The sequence below is a fragment of the Mobula hypostoma genome, chromosome 25 (assembly GCF_963921235.1).
Source record: "Mobula hypostoma chromosome 25, sMobHyp1.1, whole genome shotgun sequence".
NCBI lineage: Eukaryota > Metazoa > Chordata > Chondrichthyes > Myliobatiformes > Myliobatidae > Mobula > Mobula hypostoma.
Genome location: NC_086121.1, coordinates 42,288,360 through 42,313,201, shown reverse-complemented (window position 1 = coordinate 42,313,201; position 24,842 = coordinate 42,288,360). Strand labels below are relative to the sequence as shown.

Genomic DNA, 24,842 nt, shown 5'->3' with positions numbered 1-24,842 from the left:
GATACAGAGAGTAATGTAGATGCAAGTGTGGGTTATGTGGATGGTACCTGTCCAGTGAGCTCCACATGAAGACCTGGACCAGGCTTTAAGCTTTCCTACAAAATACAGATGAAATCATATATTGGAACTGGGAAACATACTAATGGAGGGTCAGTGACATGAAATGTGGATTCTGCTTAACTCTCTGCCTGACACATTGAATATGATATTTCCAGTATTTCTGCTTTATAACCACTTTTTATCCCCTCTGAGGCACATGTAAAAGCATTATTAAATCCAATTGTTTTCCTTTCCAGTGGGATGCTATCAGTGAGATGGATGAATTCTTCACTCCAATCCACACCTATCAAGTCTGCAATGTCATGTCGCCAAACCAAAACAACTGGCTGAGGACTAATTGGCTCCAGCGGAATGGGGCACATCGGATATACATAGAAATAAAGTTCACCCTCCGAGACTGCAACAGCATGCCAGGAGTTGTGGGGACCTGCAAGGAGACATTCAACCTGTATTACTTTGAGTCTGACAGAGATATTGGTCCTCATGTGTGGGAGAACCAGTTTGTCAAGATCGACACAGTGGCAGCTGATGAAAGCTTCACCAGTGTGGACCTGGGAGTGCGCAAGCTGAAATTAAACACTGAAGTTCGTGGAGTGGGTCCACTGAAGAAAAAAGGCTTCTACCTGGCTTTCCAGGACATAGGAGCTTGCATCGCCATAGTGTCTGTGAGGGTCTATTACAAGAAATGCCCGGCCACAATTCGGAACTTGGCTGTATTTCCGGATGCAGTGACTGGGGCTGACTCCTCCTCCCTGGTCGAAGTTCAAGGTCAATGTGTGGACCACAGTGAAGAGCGAGATACGCCCAAGATGTATTGCAGTGCAGAGGGGGAGTGGCTTGTTCCCATCGGGAAATGCGTCTGCAGTGCTGGCTATGAGGAGCAAAGAGATAGTTGCCAAGGTAAGACTTTTTTCTGCTTAAAATCTCTTCCTCGTGTGATTTAGATGACGTAGCAGTGGATGACTTTGGATTGGAGTTCTCAACTCTTCCTGTCAGTAGTTCAGCCTCACCTCATCCTTACATCTGTTCCAGACCAATTGATTGAGGTGAATCGCTAAGAATCATGATGATTTGCATCATCACTGCATTGCCTGACATCACGAAGGTTAAAAGCTTATTTGTTCAAAGATCAAAGTGAATTTATTATCAAAGTATGTATGTATGTGTTACCATATACATATACAGATTCATTTTCTTTCAGGCATTTACAGGAAAGAAAAGCATAATAACATTAAGAAAAACAATACATCACAGAGATTAGCAAACAATCTTTGCAAAAAACAGACTGTAAATGAAATTAATACTGAGAATATGAGACCTGCAAGTGAGTCTGTAGGTCATAGAATCAGTTCAGAATAGTGGTGAATTAAGCCATCCTTGCAAGTTCAGGAGCCTTATGGTTGTAGGGTAATAACTATTCCTGAACATGTAGGTGTGAGAACCAAGGCTTCTCCACCTCCTGCCTGTGGTAGTAGAGAGGAGAGCATGGCCTGGATGGTGGGGTCATTGATGATGGATGCTGCTTTCTTGTGGCGATGCTCTGTGTAAATGTACTCACTGGTGGGGAGGACTATGCCTGTCATGGATTGAGCTGTATCCAACAATCATGATCTATTTCACTCAGTGTTGACTAAAACAACAGAGAAGGGAAATTTCCTGCCAGATTGTACCAAACATCACTATCTGAAGTATCTTGCAAGTTTATCAATTTACACAGAAGGCCTGTTATTTCTAACAGGAATTAAAAGTAACCTCTGGGGATTGCATGTTCTGGAATTTTATCAGTGCTTTGCGATTACTTGCTTGAGGTCAGTTTTCTTCTTGTGAAGGTGAAAAGTGAGTAATGAAGTGACAAGATGTGACTACGGGGGAAATGTGCTGAAACAGGGGCTTGTCTTCCGCAGAGTGTCAGTGCACAGTGTGTCACCCAGTTGCTCAAAGGAGAAAACGTATTTCATTACATTCTGAATATTTCTGAAGGATCTGCGAGGTGTGGAGGGAACTGCAAAAAACCTTTATCAGAGAGAAAGAATGGTTGCTGCATTGAATTATCTTTATTGTAGAAAATAAAGATCTACAAAATCTAAATCTAAAACTAACACAAGAGAAAATGGCTTAATGGATCATAAAGCTAAGTATCTCCTACATTAATTCATTATTCTAGATCGAAGCACCAAAATTATAATAAAGATCTACAAAAATAAAATACACTACACAGATCAAAATTCACTGCTCATTAGATGGTAGGAAATTATACTTTAAACTATCTCACCTGCTCCATTTGCCAGTATTCATCATGATTTAATCATATGATGAGATTACCTACACTTAGTTTAATAACATACACCTTGCCTGTTAATTGATTCCTGATTCCGGTGTTAACCTGTCGAAGTCTAACCAACCTTCAAACTGCAGACAGCTGTTCAGAACATCTGTGCCATCTGTGAACTCACTAAGCATCTACATTTAACATATACCTTTGGCTATTGTATTGTCTAATCATGCAGAAGGCCTGCTATTTAAGAAGAGATGGTGTGAGTCACGCTGGATTATATTAAGGCTCTGTTTTTAACCTGCTCTTGGCCTGCTTCCCTGCTGTGGTACTCTATGACTCTATTTCCTAATCCTGCCATTGTTAACCTGCGATTTGTAAAACAATATCCGCTCAGAGCTGTAGAGTTATAAAAAGGACGGCATCCCAGGGCAGGTACTCAGGATGTGCGTGGCCCAACCAGCATGTGTGTTTACACAAAATACTCTGCAGATGCTGGGGTCAGAGCAACATGAGAACGTTACAGACATTTTTAATCTCTCCCTGTCCCAGTGTAGAGTGCCCTCCTGTTTCAAAACATACACCATTGTCCCTGTACCCAAAAGACCAAGGTAACATGTCTGAATGACTGGCGTCCTGTAACACTCACCTCAATAATAAGCAAATGCTTTGAGAGGCTGGTTAAGGACTACACCTGCAGCTTGCTACCACCCTCACTGGACTTCCTACAATTCGCATACCGACACAATTGATTGACAGATTTATACACCACAGTTTTATACACCATCCTTACTCATCTGGAGAAGAAGGATACTTATGTGAGAATGCTACTCTTGGACTATAGTTCAACATTCAACATCATAATTCCCTCAGGCTTGACAAGAAGCTCGGAGACCTCGGCCTTCACCCTGCCTTGTGCAGCTGGATCCTGGACTTCCTGTCAGATTGCCAGCAGGTAGTAAAAGTGGGCTCCCTCACCTCTGCCCCTCTGACTCTCAACACAGGTGCCCCTCAGGGCTGTGTCTTAAGCCCCCTCCTTTACTCTCTGTATACCCATGACTGTGTTGTCACCCACAGCTCCAATCTACTAATTAAATTTGCTGACAATACTACATTGATTGGCCTAATCTCAAATAATAACGAGACAGCCTACAGAGAAGAAGTCATCACCCTGACACCATGGTGTCAAGAGAACAACCTCTCCCTCAATGTTGCAAAAACAAAAGAGCTGGTTGTGGATTACAGGAGGAATGGAGACAGGCTAACCCCCATTGACATCAATGGATCTGGGGTTGAGGGGGTGAACAGCTTTATGTTCCTCAGCATAAACATCACTGATAATCTCACGTGGTCTGTACACACTGGCTGTGTGATCAAAAAGGCACAACAGCGCCTCTTTCACCTCAGGTAGTTGAAGAAGTTTGGCATGAGTCCTGAAATCCTAAGGACTTTCTACAGGGGTACAATTGAGAGCATCCTGACTGGCTGCATCACTGCCTGGTGTGGGAACTGTACTTCCCTCAATTGCAAGAATCTGCAGAGAGTGATGTGGACAGCCCAGCACTTCTATAGATGTGAATTTCTCACTATTCAAGACATTTACCGAAGGATCATTGGGGACTCGAGTCACCCCAGCCACAAACTGTTCCAGCTGCTACCATCTGGGAACCGGTACCGCAGCATAAAAGCCAGGACCAACAGGCTCTGGGACAGCTTCTTCCACCAGGCCATCAGACTGATTAACTCACGCTGACACAATTGTATTTCTATGCCATATTGACTGTTCTGTTGTACATACTATTTATTACAAATTACTATTGCACATTTAAATGGAGAAGTAAAGATTTTTACTCCTCATGCATATGAAGGATTTAAGAAGTAAAGTCAATTCAATTCAATTCTGCTTACATCTCCCATCCTACACTAATCCTACTTTATTTTCTTCACTCAACTCTCCTCTTATCTTATCACTCACTCTATCCTTCTCTAGGTTTTCCAGTCAGCCTATCAACCCACATCTTTGCGATTTAGACAGAAGCGGAGCATCTCAGGGAGCACAGCAGCCACAGGGAGAACATACAAACTCTACACAGAATACCAGAGGTCAGGACTTTTACACAACAGTTCCGCTAGCTGTGCCACTGTGTCATCCATTACTCCAACCAGGTGCTTATCCAATTCCCTCTCCAAACTCTAAATGGCTTTATTTTCATCACCATTATGAGTAGACATTTCCAGTTCATAGTCGATTTCTGCATAACATTTTCTCTTTTATAATTTCCTCATTGACCGATGCACTAAAGGGAGCAGACTCTATCCTATCTAAACCTACCATGGTCTTGTAAGTGTCCTCCATAGCCCTGTAGCTCTTGAAGTACTGTTAAAATTTCAAAAGGGATTCAACCTTTAGCAGCCATTTGGGCAGTGACTTCCAGGCCAGACCGCCCTCTTGGTGAAAAACTCTTCCCTCATCTTCCATTATTCCTTATACCAATCACCAGAAATCTGTTCTCCCTGCATTTTGACATCTTTTGCTGAAGGAAATATTGACTTCATTTATTTTTCTCAGGCCCCTCCTAATGTTATAAGGAATTCCCTCAGTCTCTTCTGTTTGGACGTGAATAACCATAGTTGTTTAATCTTTCCAAACAGGATTTATAGACATGAACTTCAACAGCTTTATCACTCATGGTCAACCATTAGTTGTGCATTTCCATTCTTTATAGCTTCTTCCTAACTATTGCCTCACATTTATTCTGGATTAAAACAAACCAGGTTATTTATACCAACAAGCAATCCATCTCATTTTCCATTATCCCTTCTAATGCAGCTTGCAATGATAGACAGTATCAAGCATCTTGCTGAAATCCATGTAGGTGACCCAAAACATTCTTCCCTTGTTGGTCACCTTGTTACTCCCACCAACATTTACGTAAATTTTGTTAGGTATTGTCTTCCCTAAACAAAATCCCTGAATAATCTTTGCTTTTCTAAACAGAGATTTACACTATCCCTCAAAACTGATTCTAGTCATGTGACCAGATTGATTCCCCAGAAATCAGACAGGAATTGTACTTCTCTTTAGTTGAGCTTGCTAAGCAGGGTGCAAAATATTCACCCAAATGCAGTTCAGGAATTCTTTCCCATCGGTGCTATTGACATCGACTAAATATTGAAATCTTCCACTATGATCTGTTCCAGGTGCCAATGTACTCTCACATATTGTCTCTACATTTGCTCTTCAATTTCCCCCAGGCTCTTTGAATCTCTGTAATACATTCCCAGCCTTGTAACTGCCCTTATTTTGTTCTTTGTTTCAGAACATATCTTTTTCAATAACCCTTCTCAGATACTGATTGTTTCTTTAGTAATTTAATGTTTCCAGTCCTCTTCTTTCATTGTATCTTCTCCATCTAGAAACTCTTCCACAGTTGAACTCTTGCATTGAAGGTTAACACAGATATCAGGTTTTCCATTCTCCAATCCTCTGATACACCCCACGCATCTGAAGAGAGTTGAAAGTCCGGTATTCTTCACTCCTCTATCTCCAGACATCCCACCCTGCAAAAACTCATTTCAGCGAGGTAGCACCATCAATTTGTGGGAGACTCCCGGAACTTCTGGGAGAGGTGGGATGTCTGCAATACAGTAGCTCCTTAGCAGCTAGCCAGCTAGTTTAAATAATGTTAGTTATGCTAATGAACGAATGACACCTGTTAAACTCACCTCAACATGTCTTTTACAGGCTTAATCCAACATGGGCAACAGAAAATTCACTGTTTCAAACAGAGCAGTGAGCAACACTGTCATTATTTTTAACCCTTATTAGGCAGGGGTACACTTTAGTGTAGTCTGGGGTGAAGTATGTTTTATGTTTTCTTTTTTTGGAACACTCTGCCATGGCGCTCTCTCTTGCTCTCGTGAGCTCTCTCTCTCTTGCTCGCTCTCAAAAAAAATTGATTTCCGGGATATTGTATATAATTTGCGGGCATTAGGGAGACGCTATCAATAAACGGGAGACTCCCGGAACCTCCAGGAGAGTTGGGATGTCTGTATCTCCCTCAGCAAACCAGGATATATTATACCTGGACCAGATGACTGGGAAGGAGGATAACTCGGGCACCAGAATAAAAGAGGTAGAGGGAGGAGAAAGAAGATAGCCTCCAACCCCTCCCCTACCTTTTTACTCTGATGTCTTCCCCCTTCCTTTCCAGTCTTGGCCCAAAACGTTGACTGTTTATTCATTTGCATAGAAGCCTCCAGACCCGCCGAGTTCCTCCAGCATTTTGTTGCATAGTTTTAATTTGATTGGAGGAAAGTACAGGGTGGATGTCAGATATAGTTTTTTTTTACACTGAGAGTGGTAAGCGGGTGGAAAAGCCTGCTGAGAGTGGTGGTAGAAGAGGATGCATTGGGGATATTCTAGAGACTCAATAGGTTCACAGATGAAAGGAAAATGGAGGGCTAGGTGGTAGGGAAGCATTAAATTGATCTAAGAGATTTAAGAAAACGCCCATCATCATTGACCAAAGAGCCTGTACTGTACTGTTCTCTATGAAAGGTTACTTATTCCAGCTTTGCCATCCTCCTGAATTCATAGATCATCCAGCCATGTCCTTCTCCCCTCTCACCAGCCATGACTCTTCAAATGCCTGTTTAGGTTCTCTTTTTTCTTTCTCCAATTCTATTTTCTAGCTACCCACTTTATTTTCTTTTTAACCTGTCAGGCTTGCATAGGCAGTACCCACTGGTTTCCACCCAGCTAACAAGAGTCACCTGCCACTCGTTTCCAACTCATCACCTGCAGCCTATTTAAACCCAGCTCTCATCCACAGTCCTTTCTTCACCCATTGAACCTCAACCTGTTGCTTCTAGCCTTCAGTTACCTTGTCGTGTTAAGTATTTAGTCTCTCGTGTTTTGTGACCCTTTGGGGCTTGTTATTAAGTATCACTTACTACTAAATCATCCCCACAGCTCTACTTTTGAGTCAAATCTCCCCTCTATCTCCCCTAGAGTGGATAGGGGAGAACCAGTGGATGTGGTATATTTGGATTTTCAAAAGGCTTTTGACAAGGTCCCACACAGGAGATTAGTGTGCAAACTTAAAGCACACGGTATTGGGGGTAAGGTATTGGTGTGGGTGGAGAATTGGTTAGCAGACAGGAAGCAAAGAGTGGGAATAAATGGGACCTTTTCAGAATGGCAGGCGGTGACTAGTGGGGTACCGCAAGGCTCAGTGCTGGGACCCCAGTTGTTTACAATATATATTAATGACTTGGATGAGGGAATTAAATGCAGCATCTCCAAGTTTGCGGATGACACGAAGCTGGGTGGCAGTGTTAGCTGTGAGGAGGATGCTAAGAGGATGCAGGGTGACTTGGATAGGTTGGGTGAGTGGGCAAGTTCATGGCAGATGCAATTTAATGTGGATAAATGTGAAGTTATCCACTTTGGTGGCAAAAATAGGAAAACAGATTATTATCTGAATGGTGGCCGATTAGGAAAAGGGGAGGTGCAACGAGACCTGGGTGTCATTATACACCAGTCATTGAAAGTGGGCATGCAGGTACAGCAGGCGGTGAAAAAGGCGAATGGTATGCTGGCATTTATAGCGAGAGGATTCGAGTACAGGAGCAGGGAGGTACTACTGCAGTTGTACAAGGCCTTGGTGAGACCGCACCTGGAGTATTGTGTGCAGTTTTGGTCCCCTAATCTGAGGAAAGACATCCTTGCCATAGAGGGAGTACAAAGAAGGTTCACCAGATTGATTCCTGGGATGGCAGGACTTTCATATGAAGAAAGACTGGATGAACTGGGCTTGTACTCGTTGGAATTTAGAAGATTGAGGGGGGATCTGATTGAAACGTGTAAGATCCTAAAGGGATTAGACAGGCTAGATGCAGGAAGATTGTTCCCGATGTTGGGGAAGTCCAAAACGAGGGGCCACAGTTTGAGGATAGAGGGCAAGTCTTTTAGGACCGAGATTAGGAAAAACTTCTTCACACAGAGAGTGGTGAATCTGTGGAATTCTCTGCCACAGGAAACAGTTGAGGCCGTTCATTGGCTATATTTAAGAGGGAGTTAGATATGGCCTTTGTGGCTATGGGGATCAGGGGGTATGGAGGGAAGGCTGGGGCGGGGTTCTGAGTTGGATGATCAGCCATGATCATAATAAATGGCGGTGCAGGCTCGAAGGGCCGAATGGCCTACTCCTGCACCTATTTTCTATGTTTCTATGTTTCTATGTTTCTATATTTCCTGACATAGCCTTCTCTTTCTGTTTGCTATAGTCAAGTTAGATCTTGTTTGGATTGTTTACTGAGACATGTTTCCCGCCTGCTTCTTGGTTTCATCATATTTTCTAACAATTTTATCATCTAGAGAGCACCAAATTTGACTTCACTACTTATCACTTTGGGAGGATATCTACTCTGTACTTGAAGTACCTCTGTGAAGGTGTTGTGATATTTCTTACTAGGAGTAATATCCATTAGTCTGGCAAACCTCCCAGCCCAGTATTACCAAGGTTTGAAGGCTGCCAGATTAACAGATTTCACTGTCCTTACAGCCGCTAAGAACTGTAGGTTGTTTGGATACTGCAATTACCATCTGTGGCTGTCTGCTGGGCTCATGTGAATCTCTCCAAAAGACATTGACTCCAGCCTTTTGGAATTAAAAAGCATCCATCTTGAAATGGCCGTTCATGTCAAGAAATGGTCCCAGTGCCCCTGGAATCTGAAGCTGCTCCACATGAACCATGCCCATGGCCCAATTTTCCATATCTGTTCTCACTTGGGCTAATCCAAAGACTGTGACCTCCCCAGCTCCTGACAGTTTGGCTGCTCTGATTTAAATTGTTACATTAAACAACTAAATGTACACTGCAAGCAGTTTTCACAAAGAAGGATCTGGACTTCATTTTAGTTATCACCTACTCCTCGTCCTCATACGAATGTTCCTCATATTCAAACTGACATTCAACAAAAATTGTTAAATTCTAAGACTTTGAAAACAATAAAACTGACATAGCACATTGGGTGATAACAAAATAAACCTTTTAATCCTTCTTAATTACTGTACCAGCCATGGTTCTATTCTTGTTTTGACATTTAATCACCATAATCATTTTGTATTTTTTTGTCTTTATTAATCTCTTCCAATTATTTATCACTGCAGAAATGGATCTACCAAGGTACCATGCTGTAACATAAAAGTTCTGTTTAACTCTTTGTGCACGACCTGTATGCAGGCTACTCAGGTTACTGAGATACCCAAGCAGTGTAAACTTTGTTGCTATATGGGACACTATCAGTCATAGCTCACAGGAGAATGCAGAACTCTGGTAAACTACTGCACAGAGGGATAGTCACAGAAAACTGCGACACAGAAAGCAGCCCGTCAGTGCATTTGGTCTATGCCAAACCGTTTAAACTGCCTAGTTCCATTGATCTGCACCCATACCATAGCTCTTCATACCCCACCTATCCACGTCCCTATCCCAAAGTTCTTTTAAACATTGACATCGAAATCACTTGCGCTAGCAGCTCATTCCATACTCCCACCACCTTCTGAGTGAAAAAATTTCCCCTCACGCTCCCCTTAAATATTTCACATTTCACCCTTAACTCAATCTCTCGTTGCAGTCTCACCCAACCTCAGTGGAGAAAGCCTGCATCTCAAGCTACAATGTAGAGGTACAGTAATAACATTCAGAGGAACAAGCAAGCTACAATGTACTGGATGATACTGATAAGCACAGCAAGCAATCATATATAGTATACTAGAAAACTGCAACATTTCAGAATGTAGCAGACTACAAATTATTACATACAATAGGTTTCTGCTTTACTATCATTTACTAATGAATGGCGACTTTGGAGAATTTCAATTCACCAGAAAGTTATAACTGAAAGTGTTTGCTGCCTTCGCAGACTTCAATGACCAGCTTGCCAGAGGCAAAAGCTGGGATTGCTGAGAATGTTTTTCATTCAATGGTTTGCCCTATATTAGAATCAAAGAACATTGCAGGATTTGTAATTGAAGTTTTGTTTTCTCTCCATACATGCAATTAAGTTGTTTCCACAATACAATAAAACTGCATTATAAATAGAAAATGCTGGAAATGCTCAATACAACCGGCAGCATTTATGGAGAGAGAAATTAATGTTTTTGTTGATGAATCTTTATTAAAACTTCTGCTTTTTAAAAACTGATATTATTTAATACAGTTATTGTAAAATGTTAAACAAAGATTACTTTGAAAATGCAGCCACATTATCACTAAAGAGAATTTGCAAGCAGCTAGGTCCCACTGATAATACTGAGACTGATTTTCAGAAAATCCAGAAATGTGCTGGTCAAGAAACTTGAAATAACACCTACGTTGTTTAGACAATGTCACAAACTACATTATCTTCACTTTGGTTAGACCTATCCAGATAGCAAAGCCTTTGGCATTCCCTCATTTGGGAATAATTTTGGGAACTATAATTCAATGCAGGAGGAGGGACATGTGTATAAGATGTAAACCTACTAAATTTTACCTAACTCCAACAAGAATTGAAAGTTCCTATTTGCCCAGTATTTGTTCAGTACTGGTCTGAGTTATGTCCAATTCTGGACCATTCCTCTGCCCTAGTTAGTGAAGCAAACTCAAGGGGTGAGGCAGCCAAGGAAAAAGCATGAGTAAGAAGTGGTGGTAGTATGCAATATCAACTACTCTAGGCAGAGATCCATTAGTATTGATCAGTCCACCCCTTGAATTAGTCCATGCAATCCCATTAGACTTTGCTTCTTTCAGCATTCATCTCCCAATAACCTCATAGTCATAACTCAGACAGTTGGGCAATAAAGGAACCAATGGTCTTTGCTAAATATTAGAATTACAAAGTGTCTGTAGCAGAGCTTCTTCTCCTACAACAGGATATGGCACACGCTATTCAGGCCTATCAGTCCATAAGCCCCACTCAATCTTTCCCCTATTCTCACCTGTCTCATTTCCTTACCCAGCTTCCCTTTAAAAACATCTACGCTATTTACATTAACATCCTGGGATCCAGTCTGTCACTGATTCATGTGGTCACCATGACCTACTTCGTCCCACTGCTGATAGTTAACCTTGTCTTCCAATTTGCACTCAGTCCTGAAGTCCGGGGGTTATCCATTCTGATGCTTGTGTCTGGATTGTACTCTCTGCTCTCATTCATTGGACCGTTATGGGCCACTTTACCCTCTTGAAAATCCAGATAATAACTGCTACTGTGCCACCCTCTATACTCCCTGTAACCTCTTCGAGCACTGAATAAGTCTAGTCAAATAAAATATTTCCTTTTGAAGTCTACACAGAAAATTCATCACTATCCTTCTCACTTTCAGTTTTTTTTTAGTTTCTCCTTTAGTAGGGATTCCATTATTTTTCCTACCATTATGGTTAAACTGCTCAGCCTGCAATTCCCTAGATAAGTTCCATAGTGCATTATGTTAGCTATCCACCAGGCTTTGGATGTTACACTGCTCCATGAATAATTAAATATCTGCAACAATATCTCTGCTATTTGGTTCCACAATTCTATTAAAAGGTGTGAATGCAATCTGTTGCAAACAGAATTTTTATCATGAGTTTGATTGGTTTATTTAATATAACCTCTTTATATTTTAATGCCCTTAGATCATTACTAATTGTGACATCTAATGCCATGTCCATCTGTATCTGAAAAAAAATTAACCATGAAATTACATCATTATGTGGCATCTTTCCTGATGATATAGATGTTAATTTGATTCCAATTTCAATTATGAGTCATGAGAACACATTCTTAAAGTGACTAGCATGACTTGACAGATTGGATAGTGTGAAGACATGTTAGTTATAGGCATCTGATAGAAATACGGAGAATCAGTTGTTGGTGAAGTCAACTATTATGTGATGTTAAGTTGGCAACAGCCCTGCCAAATTACCAGCCAACCCCATTCTCTGGTGATGATCTGTTCTCCCCACCACTGAGCATTGTCACAGGAAAGCAGCATCCATCATCAGGGACATCCACCACCCAAATCGTGTTCCTTTCTCACTGTTGGCATCAGGAATAAGGTACAGGAGCCTCAGGACTCTCACCACCAGATTCAGTATCAGTTACTACCCCTCAAACATCAGGCTCCCGAACCAGTGGGGATAACTTCACTCAACTTCACTTGCCCTATCACTGAACTGTTCCCGTAACCTATGGACTCATTTTCAGGGACTCTTCATCTCAAGTTCTTGATATTTATTGCTTATTTATTAATTTATTATCATTGTTGATTTTCTTTTTCTTTGCACTGTTGGTTGCTTTTCTGCTCTGTTGGGTGTGCTCTTTCATTGATTCTATTGTAGTCATTGGATTGACTGAGTATGCCCACAAAAATATGAATCTCAGGGTTGCTTTTGGTGACATATATATACTTTGATAATAAATTTACTTTGAACTTTGATTTTGAATTAGGTATAGGTAGAGAGGGTTGGGCATTCATATATAATTTTTGTAACATGTTTCACAAGGCTCAGAAAACTTAAGAGGCAGCAAATATTTTTGTAACTCTACTTCCGTATGACTCCCTAGTCTGTCTACTCCTCTGGAATTGTACTCTCCACTTCAGACTACCCACCACCATTTCTGTAGTCTTCTGTTTGAAGATCCAACTCAGTCCCTGTTAGGTTTCTTGGGATATTCTTGATTTCAGAGTCTGAATTGTTAGGGTAAACTGTGAAGAGGGGTATTTCTAGTACTGATGCTATGGACACCATGATCAACCTTCTTCCACTGTGGAAAGCTTGCCCCATGTTTAGATGTTCAGGAGTTCCCCAGTCACTGAAATGATCCAGTACCTTCATCCATAAGCCTGCAAATGAGTGTAAATCCAGAAGTCAGAAGTAAATCCAGTTTCATCTTCAGTTGAACAAGATTGATTAAAAGAAATGCTACTTAAGTACATAAATTTCATACATACATAAATTACTTCTTACATAAATTACACGTTAAATGAAAGCATGAAAGATGATGGAGAAAACTAATATTTTGTAATGTGTATTTAATGCGGTGCAAGAGACCCCTCATTAATTTAATTGTCATCCGAGTTCAGCAATTTTTAAATCTCATTAAAAATCTCATTAAATCTATATTTATTTATTCAGAGATATGGCGCAGAACAGACCTTTCCAACTCAATGAGCTGCACGAGCCAGCAACCCAGCTGTTTAACCTCAGCCTAATCACAGGACAATTTACAATGACTAATTAACCTACTGATCCGTTTGTCTTTGGAACGTATGAAGAAACCAGAGCACCCGGAGGAAACCCACGCGATCTCAGTGAGAATATACAAACAATTTGCGGACTCCGCTGGAATTGAACCCTTGACGCCCCGAGCTGTGGCAGAGTCGTGCTAACCGCTACGCTGCTGTGGTGTCCCAAGAAGGCGTCACGTTTTTACTGAAGCTCTTTACTTTCACAACTTGACTTACTTAAGTAATGCAAACAAAGATTCATTTCCAACGTGATTATTAAGCAGACTACAGAGAGAAAAAAACCAGTAGTGTAGCTGCATCTAGAGGAAGTTTTAAAATCAGATTCTGACTGCTATTTAATCCTCCTTTGAGGGAAGCCAATCTGATAGTATGCTCAAGGAAAACAAGTGGCAGCCTTGATTGATTTTTCCCATGATGGAATTAGAGATTTCGTTCTCATTTGTACTAACTATACTTGCTGATTAGCAAGTATAGTATGAAGCCCCCTCTGGTCTGGATGCACAAGATACCCTAACCGTTTGAGGCTGGGACTGGGCTGAAATAATTCACATTCTCAGACCTTTTATGCTATTTGTTGAAGCAAAAATTCAACATTGTAGCAAAAGCATTTTGATCTTAAGGGTTTAGTTGTCTAAAAGCAGTTACAACATTTGCCTTTTTCCGAAGAGTCCGCAGTGAAAAAGCAGTAGCCCCAAAGGTCATATGAGAGAACGGCCAAATACCAGATTCAGTGGAACATTGCTAAGTACCCAGGGTGGGGAGGGGGAAGGAGAAAGTTACCTGGGAGTAAAATGCTGAAGCTGCACTTCCAGTCTCTCTGCTAAGTGCAAGTGTGCATGAACTATAAGGACAGGGACTGATGGAACATTGAGTTTCAGAGGCTTCATTGGTTAAAACTAGACGTTAAGATATTTTATGTTCAAAGAAGTTAGTGGCAAAATTACTTACATAAAGAAAGTACATTTATAACACAAACCAGGTAAATTATCAAAAGTATTTTACATAAATTTGCAAATGTAAAACATTGAGAAGTGGAAAATATTTCACTGCAAAACTACGCAATGACATAAAGTGTGATATCTCTTTCTATTTTCTGAATACATCTCCTTTAAACTTTCCCCCTCTCACCTTAAATCTACTGCATGCCTCTAAATATTCAACGTTTCTGCCCTGGGGAAAGATTTTGGCTGGTTGCCCCATCTATACCTTTCATAATGTCATATAAACCTCTATAAGATCTCCCCTCAACATCAATTCTCAAGTTTGTCTAACCTCTCCTTATTGCTAATGCTCTCTAATCCAGGCAGTGTCCTGGTAAATCTCTTCTGAAGCCTCTCCAAAGCCTCTACGTCCTTCCTGTAATAGGATGGCCAGAAATGCGCACAATATTTCAAATGAATCTGAATTAAAGTTTTTTTTTACAACCGCAACATGACTTTCTAACTCTTACAATCTATGTCCCTAGTGATGAGGGTAAGCATGCCGTACACCTTTGTTACCTCCTTACCTACTTGTGTTGCCATTTACAGGACGTATGGACTTGGACTCCAACATCCCTTCATACATTCGTGCTGTTAAGGGTCCTGCCATTATCATATACTTTCACATCTGACCTCCCAAAGTGCAACATCTCAACTGCCTGCCTCCATCTACCATTTCCTGTCCATAACTTTAAGTGATCTATATCCTACTGTACCCTTCAATGACCTTCTTCATTGCCTATTATTCCACAAATTTTTGTATTGTCTGTAAATTTACCGTTCTGCCCATCTACACTTTTGTCTTAAATTATTTATATAGATCACGAACAACAGATCCTTGTGGAACACCACTGGTCATCACTGAATAACACCCTCCCATTGCTGCCTTCAGTCTTTAATCGGCAAATCAATTCTAAATCTAGACCACCAAATCACCCATGCATCCTAATCAATTTGCCATAAGGGATATTGTTCATGTAAACTGCATTCACAGCTCTACTCTCATCAACCTCCTTGGTCACCTCCTCAGATCAGCTGAATCAACTTACCAAGACATGACCTGCCCCACGAAAAAGCCATGTTGATTGACCCTAATTCAAATATGTTCTTCTAAATACAAGTCAATCATTTCCCTTAATATCCTATCCAATAGCTTTCCTACCACAGCTGTGAAACTCACTGGACTATAATACTGTGAGATGGCACGGTAGCATAGTGGTTAGCACAACGCTTTACAGCACCAGTGACCCGGGTTCAATTCCTGCTGCTGCCGGTAAGGAGTTTGCATGTTTTCCCTGTGACTGTGTGGATTTCCTCTGGGTGTAGGGTGTAAAGTATAAAGTATAAAGTGTTCTGGTTTCCTCCCACAGTTCAAAGACGTACCAGTTGGTGGGTTAATTGGTCAGTGTAAATTGTCCAATGCTTAGGCAAGGGTTCAATTGGGGGTTGCTAGGCAATGCAGCTCGAGTGGCCTACTCTCCTCCATGCTCTTTCTCAATAAATAAATTTTAAAAAAATTTCCATTATCCCCATTTTCCTTCTTAAACAGAGGAGGGACATTGGCTTCTCTTCAGTCCTCTGGAACCTCACTGTGTCTCGAGAGGATAGAAGGATTTTTGTCAAAGCCTCATCAGTCTCCTCTCTTGCCTTTCTCAATAACCTGAGATATATTCAATCAGGGCCTGTGGATTTATTCACTTAGTGCTCTTCAAGAGATCCAGCCTCATCTCCTTCATGATCTCAAAATGTCCTTGCACATTAAAATATCCAGCACTACTCTTACTTTTGAATGTGCCCTACCCCTAAGTGTATACAGAATTTTACTTCAGTACTCACTTAGAACATTGTTGACATCCTTCAAACACAAATTCCCTCCTTTATCTTTGAGTGGGTCCTATCCCTACCATAGTTACCCACTTGTTTTTAATGTACTTTAAAATCATACCTTGGCATTCTCTTTTAATCCCATTTGCCAAGGACATTTCATTGTTGCTTTTGACCCTCAGATATCCCTGCCTGAGATCTACCCTGCTTTCTTTAGATCAGTGACCACAATTCCCTGACCTTTACAAAAGCCTTGGACAGAGATAGGAGCAGAGAATATGGAAAATATTTAATTAGGAGACAGAAAATTGTGATGCTATTATCTGGGAATTTGGGAATACAATTTGGAAACACATGTACTCAGGAAATTCATAATGAAAATGTAACGGTTTAGGGAGAAGTTGCACGGGGTTCCAGAAAGGTTCCTGCCACTGAGGCCGAGAAAGGATAGCAAGGTGAAGGAACTATGATTGATGAGAAAGGTGGAAAAAGAAAGGAGCATACTTAAGGCTTAGGAAGCAAGGAGCAGACAGGGCTCTGGAATATAAAGTAGCCAAAAAGGAGCTTAACAAAGGATTTAGGACTGCTAGTAGGGGATACAAGATGGTCTTGTCAAATAGGGTTAAGGAAAATCTCAATCCCACCTAGTGTACATGAAAAAAAACCAGAAGGATAACTAGAGTGAGGTTAGGACCAATCAGTGATTTAGAAAAGCAAACATGTGCCAAGAGTTAGAGAAGGTAGGGGAGATCCTTCATGAATACTTTGCTTCAGTATCTACCAGAGAGAGAGACCATGAGAGATGTGAGAACAGTGTAAAATAGACTGGAATGCTGAAACATGTGGACATTAAGAAAGAAGATGTGCTGGAACTGTTGAGAAACATTAGGATAGTTAAGTCCTTGGGGCTGGACAGGATATACCCCAGGTTGCTACAGGAAGCAAAAGAAACATTTGCTGCCCCTTTGGTGATGATTTTTGCATCCTCACTGGCCACAGGAGCAGTACGAGAAGATTGGAGGTTGTCAAATGTTATTCCTTTGTTCAAGGAAGGGAATAAGGATAATCCAGGGAATTCTAGATCAGTGAATCTTACGCCAGTAGTGTGCAAATGATACGAGAGGATTCTTAGAAGTTAGAATTTATAAGCATTTGGAGAAGCCTAGTCCGATTAGGGATCGTGACGGGTAGTTCATGCCTACAAGCCTGGTTGGATTCTTCAGGGAATTGCCAAAACAAATTGATGAAGGTAGAGCAGTGAATGTGGTGTATATGGATTTTAGTGAGGTGTTTGACAAGGATTCCCATGGTAGGTTTGTTCAGAAAGTCAGGAGGCATGGGATCAAGGGAAAAATGACTGTATGGATTCAGAATTGGCTTGCCCACAGAAGGAAGAGGATGGTAGTAGATGGAGCATATTCTGCATGGAGGTCGGTGACTAGTGGTGTTCCACAGGGATCCACTGTGGGACTACTCCTCCTTGTGATTTTTCATAAATGACTTTGACGAGAAGTTAATATGTTAGATAACCAAAGTTTGGTGGATAATGTAGAAGTTTGTCGTAAGATGCAAAAGGACATTGATAAGATGCAAAGCTAGGCTGGGAAGTAGCAGGTGTATTTCAATCCATAAAAATATGAAGTGATTCACCTTGGAGTTCAAACTAGAAGGCAAAATACAGGTTAGTGGCAAGACTTTTAACAGTGTGGAAGCACAGAGGGAATTGGGGTTCACACCTATAAATCGCTCAGAGTTGTTGAGCATGATAGGGTTGCTAAGGTTATGTATGGCATGTTGAACCTCATTATTTGGGGGATTGAGCTCAAGACATGTGAGGTAATGTTACACCTCTATAAATCTCTGATTAGACCACACTTACAATATAATATTGTGTTCAGTTCTGGTCAGGATGTGTAAACTTTAGAAGGAGTGTATTTACTAGGATGTTGCCTGGATTAGAGAGCATGTCGTAGCGGACAAGTTGAGTAAGCTATGGCTTTTCTCTTTGGAGTGAAGGAGGATGAGAGGTGACATGATAGAGGTGACCAAGACAACTGCTCCAAAGAGCACAATACAAGGTTGTTCTTACTCTTGTCTATTGGGCTCTATAATGAGTCAACCTCTAGCCAGGGAGGTGATGACCCCCTCCTGTTAGATTCTTTGAGGTAACATTTTTTATTCTTTCTACTTCTCTTTATCTTTATATATATATATATATATATATATACACACACACACATATATACATATACACACACACATTTATATATATACACACACACACGCACTTGTAATGTTACTGTGACACTGTAATTTCCTTTGGGATCAATAAAATATCTGGCTTTTGGTCCTTTGTAGCCTGGGAAAAATACATGCTCTGGACAACGAATACTTTTTCGGGTCTTGAATTCCTTTATCTGTTTTAGATGTTTTAATGCAGAAAGGGGGTATCAAAATAAAAACAACAAAATGAATTTTTAAAAAATCACAGTTCCTGTTGTTACAGTCTCAGTTTAATTCTGGTCCACACCTTAGTTACGTATGCAGATGAAAGTAAATAAAACAACCTATACAAAACCAATGCGGTAGTGGCAATTCTAGAGAAACAATACAAACAACATTCGAATCCCACCAACCCTACACCTTATATACAACATAAAAATATAAATAAATGCATTTCATTTTACTTTGGCACATACGTGCTTAACTTCCAAACACGCATAGGCTAGACCTTGAAACGAGATCTCCTCGCTCACATGACGTGAACAGAGATTAACACATTCACATTACTCTGTTACATTCACATTCGGTCATGAAACAATAAGGTAAGACAAAAATAAACTTTTACAATATGTTGCCTTGTAGTTAAATCACAAGGAAGAATAACCCACTAGATTGATAAGGAACTTCGCACAACCACGCTATCCGGCACCAAATCCTTACTCGCAAAAATCTAAAGCATCCACTTGTAAAACATGTCAAGTTACCAATATTCAGGACTTAGAAACAATTATATCCAAATTTACATGGATTTTATTCACCTCTCCTCACCCTATGTCCAGTACTCCTCGGGGAGGAAACAGCAGCTCCCAGTACTTATGTGCTTTCCAGAACATTGTAACTACTCTTTCTACTCCGCACGTGCATCATGACGTCACCGTTTTCTCTTAAAGGCACAGGCAGCTATTTCAGTGTTTCCAGGGTGAATACACAAGTGCATATTAACAATAAAAAATAACATTTAACAGTCACCTGGTTACATATCTACCAATCTATCTGACCATAAGATGATAAAAGGCATAGCTAGAGTGGATAGCCCAGGGTGGAAATGGCTAAAACGAGAGGGCATAATTTTAAGGTGATTGGAAGAGAGTATAGAGGGGATGTCAGAGGGAGGATTTTTTACACGGTCTGGTGCATGGAGTGCCAGGGTTCGTGGTAGAGTCGGTTACATTGGGGACATTTAGGGGATTCTTAGTGATGCACATAGGTGAAAGGGAAATTTAGGCCCATGTAGGAGGGAGTGGTTAGATTGATCTCGGAATGGTTTAAATGGTCAGCTCAGCATCATGGGACTCTGCTGTATCTGTCATTCCCCTTGTGGGCTTTAATCGAGTTACAGCACTCCCATCAGCCTGATTCCCCCTCTCCCCATTTCCCTGCATCCTTGCACTTTAATCAACACAACTGCAGTCAGACGGAGAAGCAAGAAAGGATGCTGGTGTATTCTGCACAGCACGGTGCCACTGGCTCATATTGCAATGTTAGTTGTTTCTGTAGGTACCAGAAGGCTTACACCTTACTGGTTTGAACATATGAAAAGATATAAAATTATAAAGAGAATCAGCACTAAAGCAGACCCTATTGTCCAGTATGTTATTACCAGCCATAAACCATCCATTTACATGAATCCTGCATTCATCCTATAGTTATGTTCTTCAATTTGTCTTCAACTCCCCCACCCGACCAACTCAATCGCTCACCCACACACTATTGCTAACCAACCAGCCACCGAGGATGTGAGAGGAAACTTTAGTACCTGAGGGAAGCCCACATGGGCACAGGGAGAGCGTGCAAACTCCACACAGACAGCTTCAGAGGTCAGGATAGAGCAAGGAAAGCAGCTATCTGCACCACCCAGGTTTCCCTCTGGAATGTTCTACATCCTTTGCCTCAGGGGTCCCCAACTTTTCTTATGCCATGGACCAATACATAAAGCAAGGGGTCCATGGACCCAGACTGGGAACCCCTGATTTAGAGACACAACGCAAAACCGGTGCATCTGGCCTAATGAATCAACCGCCCTGCAACCCACCTACTTAACCATAGCCTAATCACAGGACAATTTACAATGACGAAGTACCCTAATAACTGGTACATCTTTGGAAACTAGAGCAGCCACACACTCACAGCAAGAACGCACAAACTTTTACAGATGGAGTTAGAGTTAAACTCTGGGCTGATGCCCTGAACTGTAATGGCATTGCACAAACTGCTGCACTCCCATGGCGCCCCATCTCCCCTGTGGTTGAGGAGATAGGTTGAATAATGGCACCACCAAGCAAAGTCTTGTGTAGGGTAGTGGCGGAATCTGTGGGGAGTTAATAGGAACATATTGGGATTTGTAAAGGAATATTTTAAGTAAGTGATTAATGGTCAGCACAGAATCAATGGGCTGAAGGGCCTGTTCTGCATACTGTCTATACAATAACACTTTAGGCAGAACCATGAAGGAAGAATGTTCAAGTTTTTCTGGAGTATGGCAGATTCCAAGGGATAATTTTTTGGGGGAAGATTACACAAACCAAATTTGTATTCTGTGGATGATCAATAGATTATGGGTTAATTTATTCGAGCTAACTGTTAAGAAAAACTGTTGATGGAATCTAGGGCAATAGACAAAGACTACAAATTAGGGCCAAGCCTTCAATGGATGAAGGTGGGAGACATTTATACTCAAACATGTGACTGAAGTTTGACACTCCTGTCCACAGATGGGAGGTGATGCTGGGTCAGTTGTTTACTCAATCAGTGGTTGTTGGGTATCTGTTAATGAAAGGTTTTATGACATACAGGTAAATCTGGCTGTATCCAGCTATGTCATACATCAGTCTTGATGTCATTTAATGGAAGTATAGAGTCAAGGGGCAACATGGGCTACTCTTGTCTCTGTTTGCTTGTGATTCCATGTTCATGCAAAGAGCACATTTTGCTGCCAAACTCTTTTACCTGTTTTATGTTGTTTGTGATTAATGTGATTGTTCTATTTCAAACAAAATGCATACCTAGTGACTGATGGTCTGCATTCTAATCATTGTGGGAACCTAAATATGACTTCAATAATAATGTTGTCTCTGTGAGGAGATGGTTGTAGCTTATTGGTTCTTTCTCAAAGCCTGACATTCCACAGGTATTTAAGTGGCCACAGTGAGATACAAGGTTGCTGATCCTGGCTATGTCATCTCCTGCCTTGCCCACACTGGCCAGACAGTCATAAATAAATATACCAAGAAACCAAAATCAGCTTCATCGTTGATAGATGATTGTGTAAAATGTACAGTGGTCAGTCTGGTGAGGGTCACCACTCATTGGACAATCACGGCTATAATTACATCACTCATTGGACAATCATTGCTATAGTTACATCACTCATTGGACAATCACTGCTATCGTTACATCACATTCGACAATCACTGCTATAATTCACTCATTGGACAATCACTGCTGTCATTACATCACTCATTGGACAAACTGCTATAGTTACATCACTCATTGGACAATCACTGCTATTGTTACATCGCATTGGACAATCACTGCTATAATCACTCATTGGACAATCACTGCTGTAATTACATCACTCATTGGACAATCACTGCTATGTGTTACATCACTCATTGGACAATCACTGCTATCATTACTCATTGGACAATCACTGCTATCATTACGGACAATTACTGCTGTCGTTACCTTACTGATTGGACAATCACTGCTATCGTTACATCACTCATTGGACAATCATTGCTGTAATTACATCACTCATTGGACAATCACTGCGATCGTTACATCACTCATTGGACAATCACTGCTATAGTTACATCACTCATTGGACAATCACTGCTATAATTACCACTCATTGGACAATCACTGCGATCGTTACATCACTCATTGGACAATCACTGCTATAGTTACATCACTCATTGGACAATCACTGCTATAATTACCACTCATTGGACAATCACTGCGATCGTTACATCACTCATTGGACAATCACTGCTATAGTTACATCACTCATTGGACAATCACTGCTATAATTACCACTCATTGGACAATCACTGCTATCGTAACATCACATTAGACAATCACTGCTATCGTTACATCACTCATTGGACAATCACTGCTGTAATTACATCACTCAATGGACAGTCACTGCTATTGTTACATCGCATTGGACAATCACTGCTATCGTTACATCACTCATTGGACAATCACTGCTATCGTTACATCACTCATTGGACAATCACTGCTGTAATTACATCACTCAATGGACAGTCACTGCTATTGTTACATCGCATTGGACAATCACTGCTATCGTTACATCACTCATTGGACAATCACTGCTGTAATTACATCGCTCATTGGACTGCTGTAATTCACTCATTGGACAATCACTGCTGTAATTACATCGCTCATTGGACAATCACTGCTGTAATTACATCGCTCATTGGACTGCTGTAATTCACTCATTGGACAATCACTGCTGTAATTACATCACATTGGACAATCACTGCTGTAATTACATCGCTCATTGGACAATCACTGCTGTAATTACATCGCTCATTGGACTGCTGTAATTCACTCATTGGACAATCACTGCTGTAATTACATCACATTGGACAATCACTGCTATCGTAACATCACATTGGACAATCACTGCTATCGTTACATCACTCATTGGACAATCACTGCTGTAATTACATCACTCATTGGACAATCACTGCTATCGTAACATCACTCATTGGACAATCACTGCTGTAATTACATCACTCATTGGACAATCACTGCTGTAATTACATCACTCATTGGACAATCACTGCTATCGTTACATCACTCATTGGACAATCACTGCTGTAATTACATCACTCAATGGACAATCACTGCTATCGTTACATCATTGGACAATCACTGCTGTAATTACATCACTCATTGGACAATCACTGCTATTGTTACATCACTCACTGGACAATCACTGCTGTAATTACATCACTCATTGGACAATCACTGCCATCGTTACATCACTCATTGGACAATCACTGCTATCGTTACATCACTCATTGGACAATCACTGCTGTCGTTACATCATTGGACAATCACTGCTGTAATTACATCACTCATTGGACAATCACTGCTATCGTTACATCACTCATTGGACAATCACTGCTATCGTTACATCACTCATTGGACAATCACTGCTGTCGTTACATCATTGGACAATCACTGCTGTAATTACATCACTCATTGGACAATCACTGCTATCGTTACATCACTCATTGGACAATCACTGCGATCGTTACATCACTCATTGGACAATCACTGCTGTCGTTACATCATATTGGACAATCACTGCTATCGTTACATCACAGTATAATTAATTCTGACTGGACAATCTTCACACACTTCTCTCATCACACATCAAGCCATCTTTACCCTCTCTCTAATCATGTCTCCCATAGTTGCATCATTCACTGGACAATCTTCACCCAGTCTTTTGATGATGATGTCGACTCAGAGCTAGAGAGGCCAGCGTCAAGTATTTTCATGCCTTACAGGGCGCAGTTCGAAAGGCTGTGTGGGGTGCTACTCCTCGCACAGACATTTCGCAGTATTATTTTACGAGGTCGAGTTGCGAGCTCGACATCAACCCGGCATGGATGGAGAGCGCGCATGGGGGCGGTCTGTCACTGGATCGAACTCGGGAACCTCCGTTCTCGAGCCCAGCGCTGATCTCACTACGCCACCAGCCGACCCAGTCCTTTAGGATCACAATACTCACTCAACAGTCTTCATTTCTTGACAATCTTCACCCATTCCTCTAGTTGCATCTCCAAAAGTTACATACTCTCAGAGCAAACATCTTCCACTCTTTAAAGTCACAATTTTCTGTGGACATCCCTGCTGACACCATCCCACTATTCTTGCTGTGTTGAAATGATCAAAATGACCTACGGAATGGGTTTGTTCCTTTTCCAGCCATTGATAAATCAAAGGAAAGGCAAAGTTTGTGTAACCAAAAAAGTTCATGAGAAAGCATCATCTCAAAGCATTGCAACATAGCCACCGGAAATGTATTCCAGTTTGCTGAAAAATATTGCTTTCTGAATTGTAAGATTGGAGCATAATTTAATTATTTCTACCTGTCAAAAGA

The 24,842-nt window shown here is 41.1% G+C and overlaps 1 protein-coding gene across 2 annotated transcripts in view; it reads left to right on the top strand.

The window, feature by feature from the left end:
- The first annotated feature begins 299 nt into the window (after nt 1-299).
- epha8 (eph receptor A8) overlaps nt 300-24,842 on the top strand; it is a 390,012-nt gene continuing 365,469 nt past the window's right edge. For both annotated transcript variants that reach the window (XM_063032812.1, XM_063032813.1), the window contains exon 1: nt 300-960. In XM_063032812.1, coding sequence (XP_062888882.1) covers nt 315-960 — 646 coding nt within the window. In that variant the 5' untranslated portion in view covers nt 300-314. The remainder of the gene's footprint in view (nt 961-24,842) is intronic.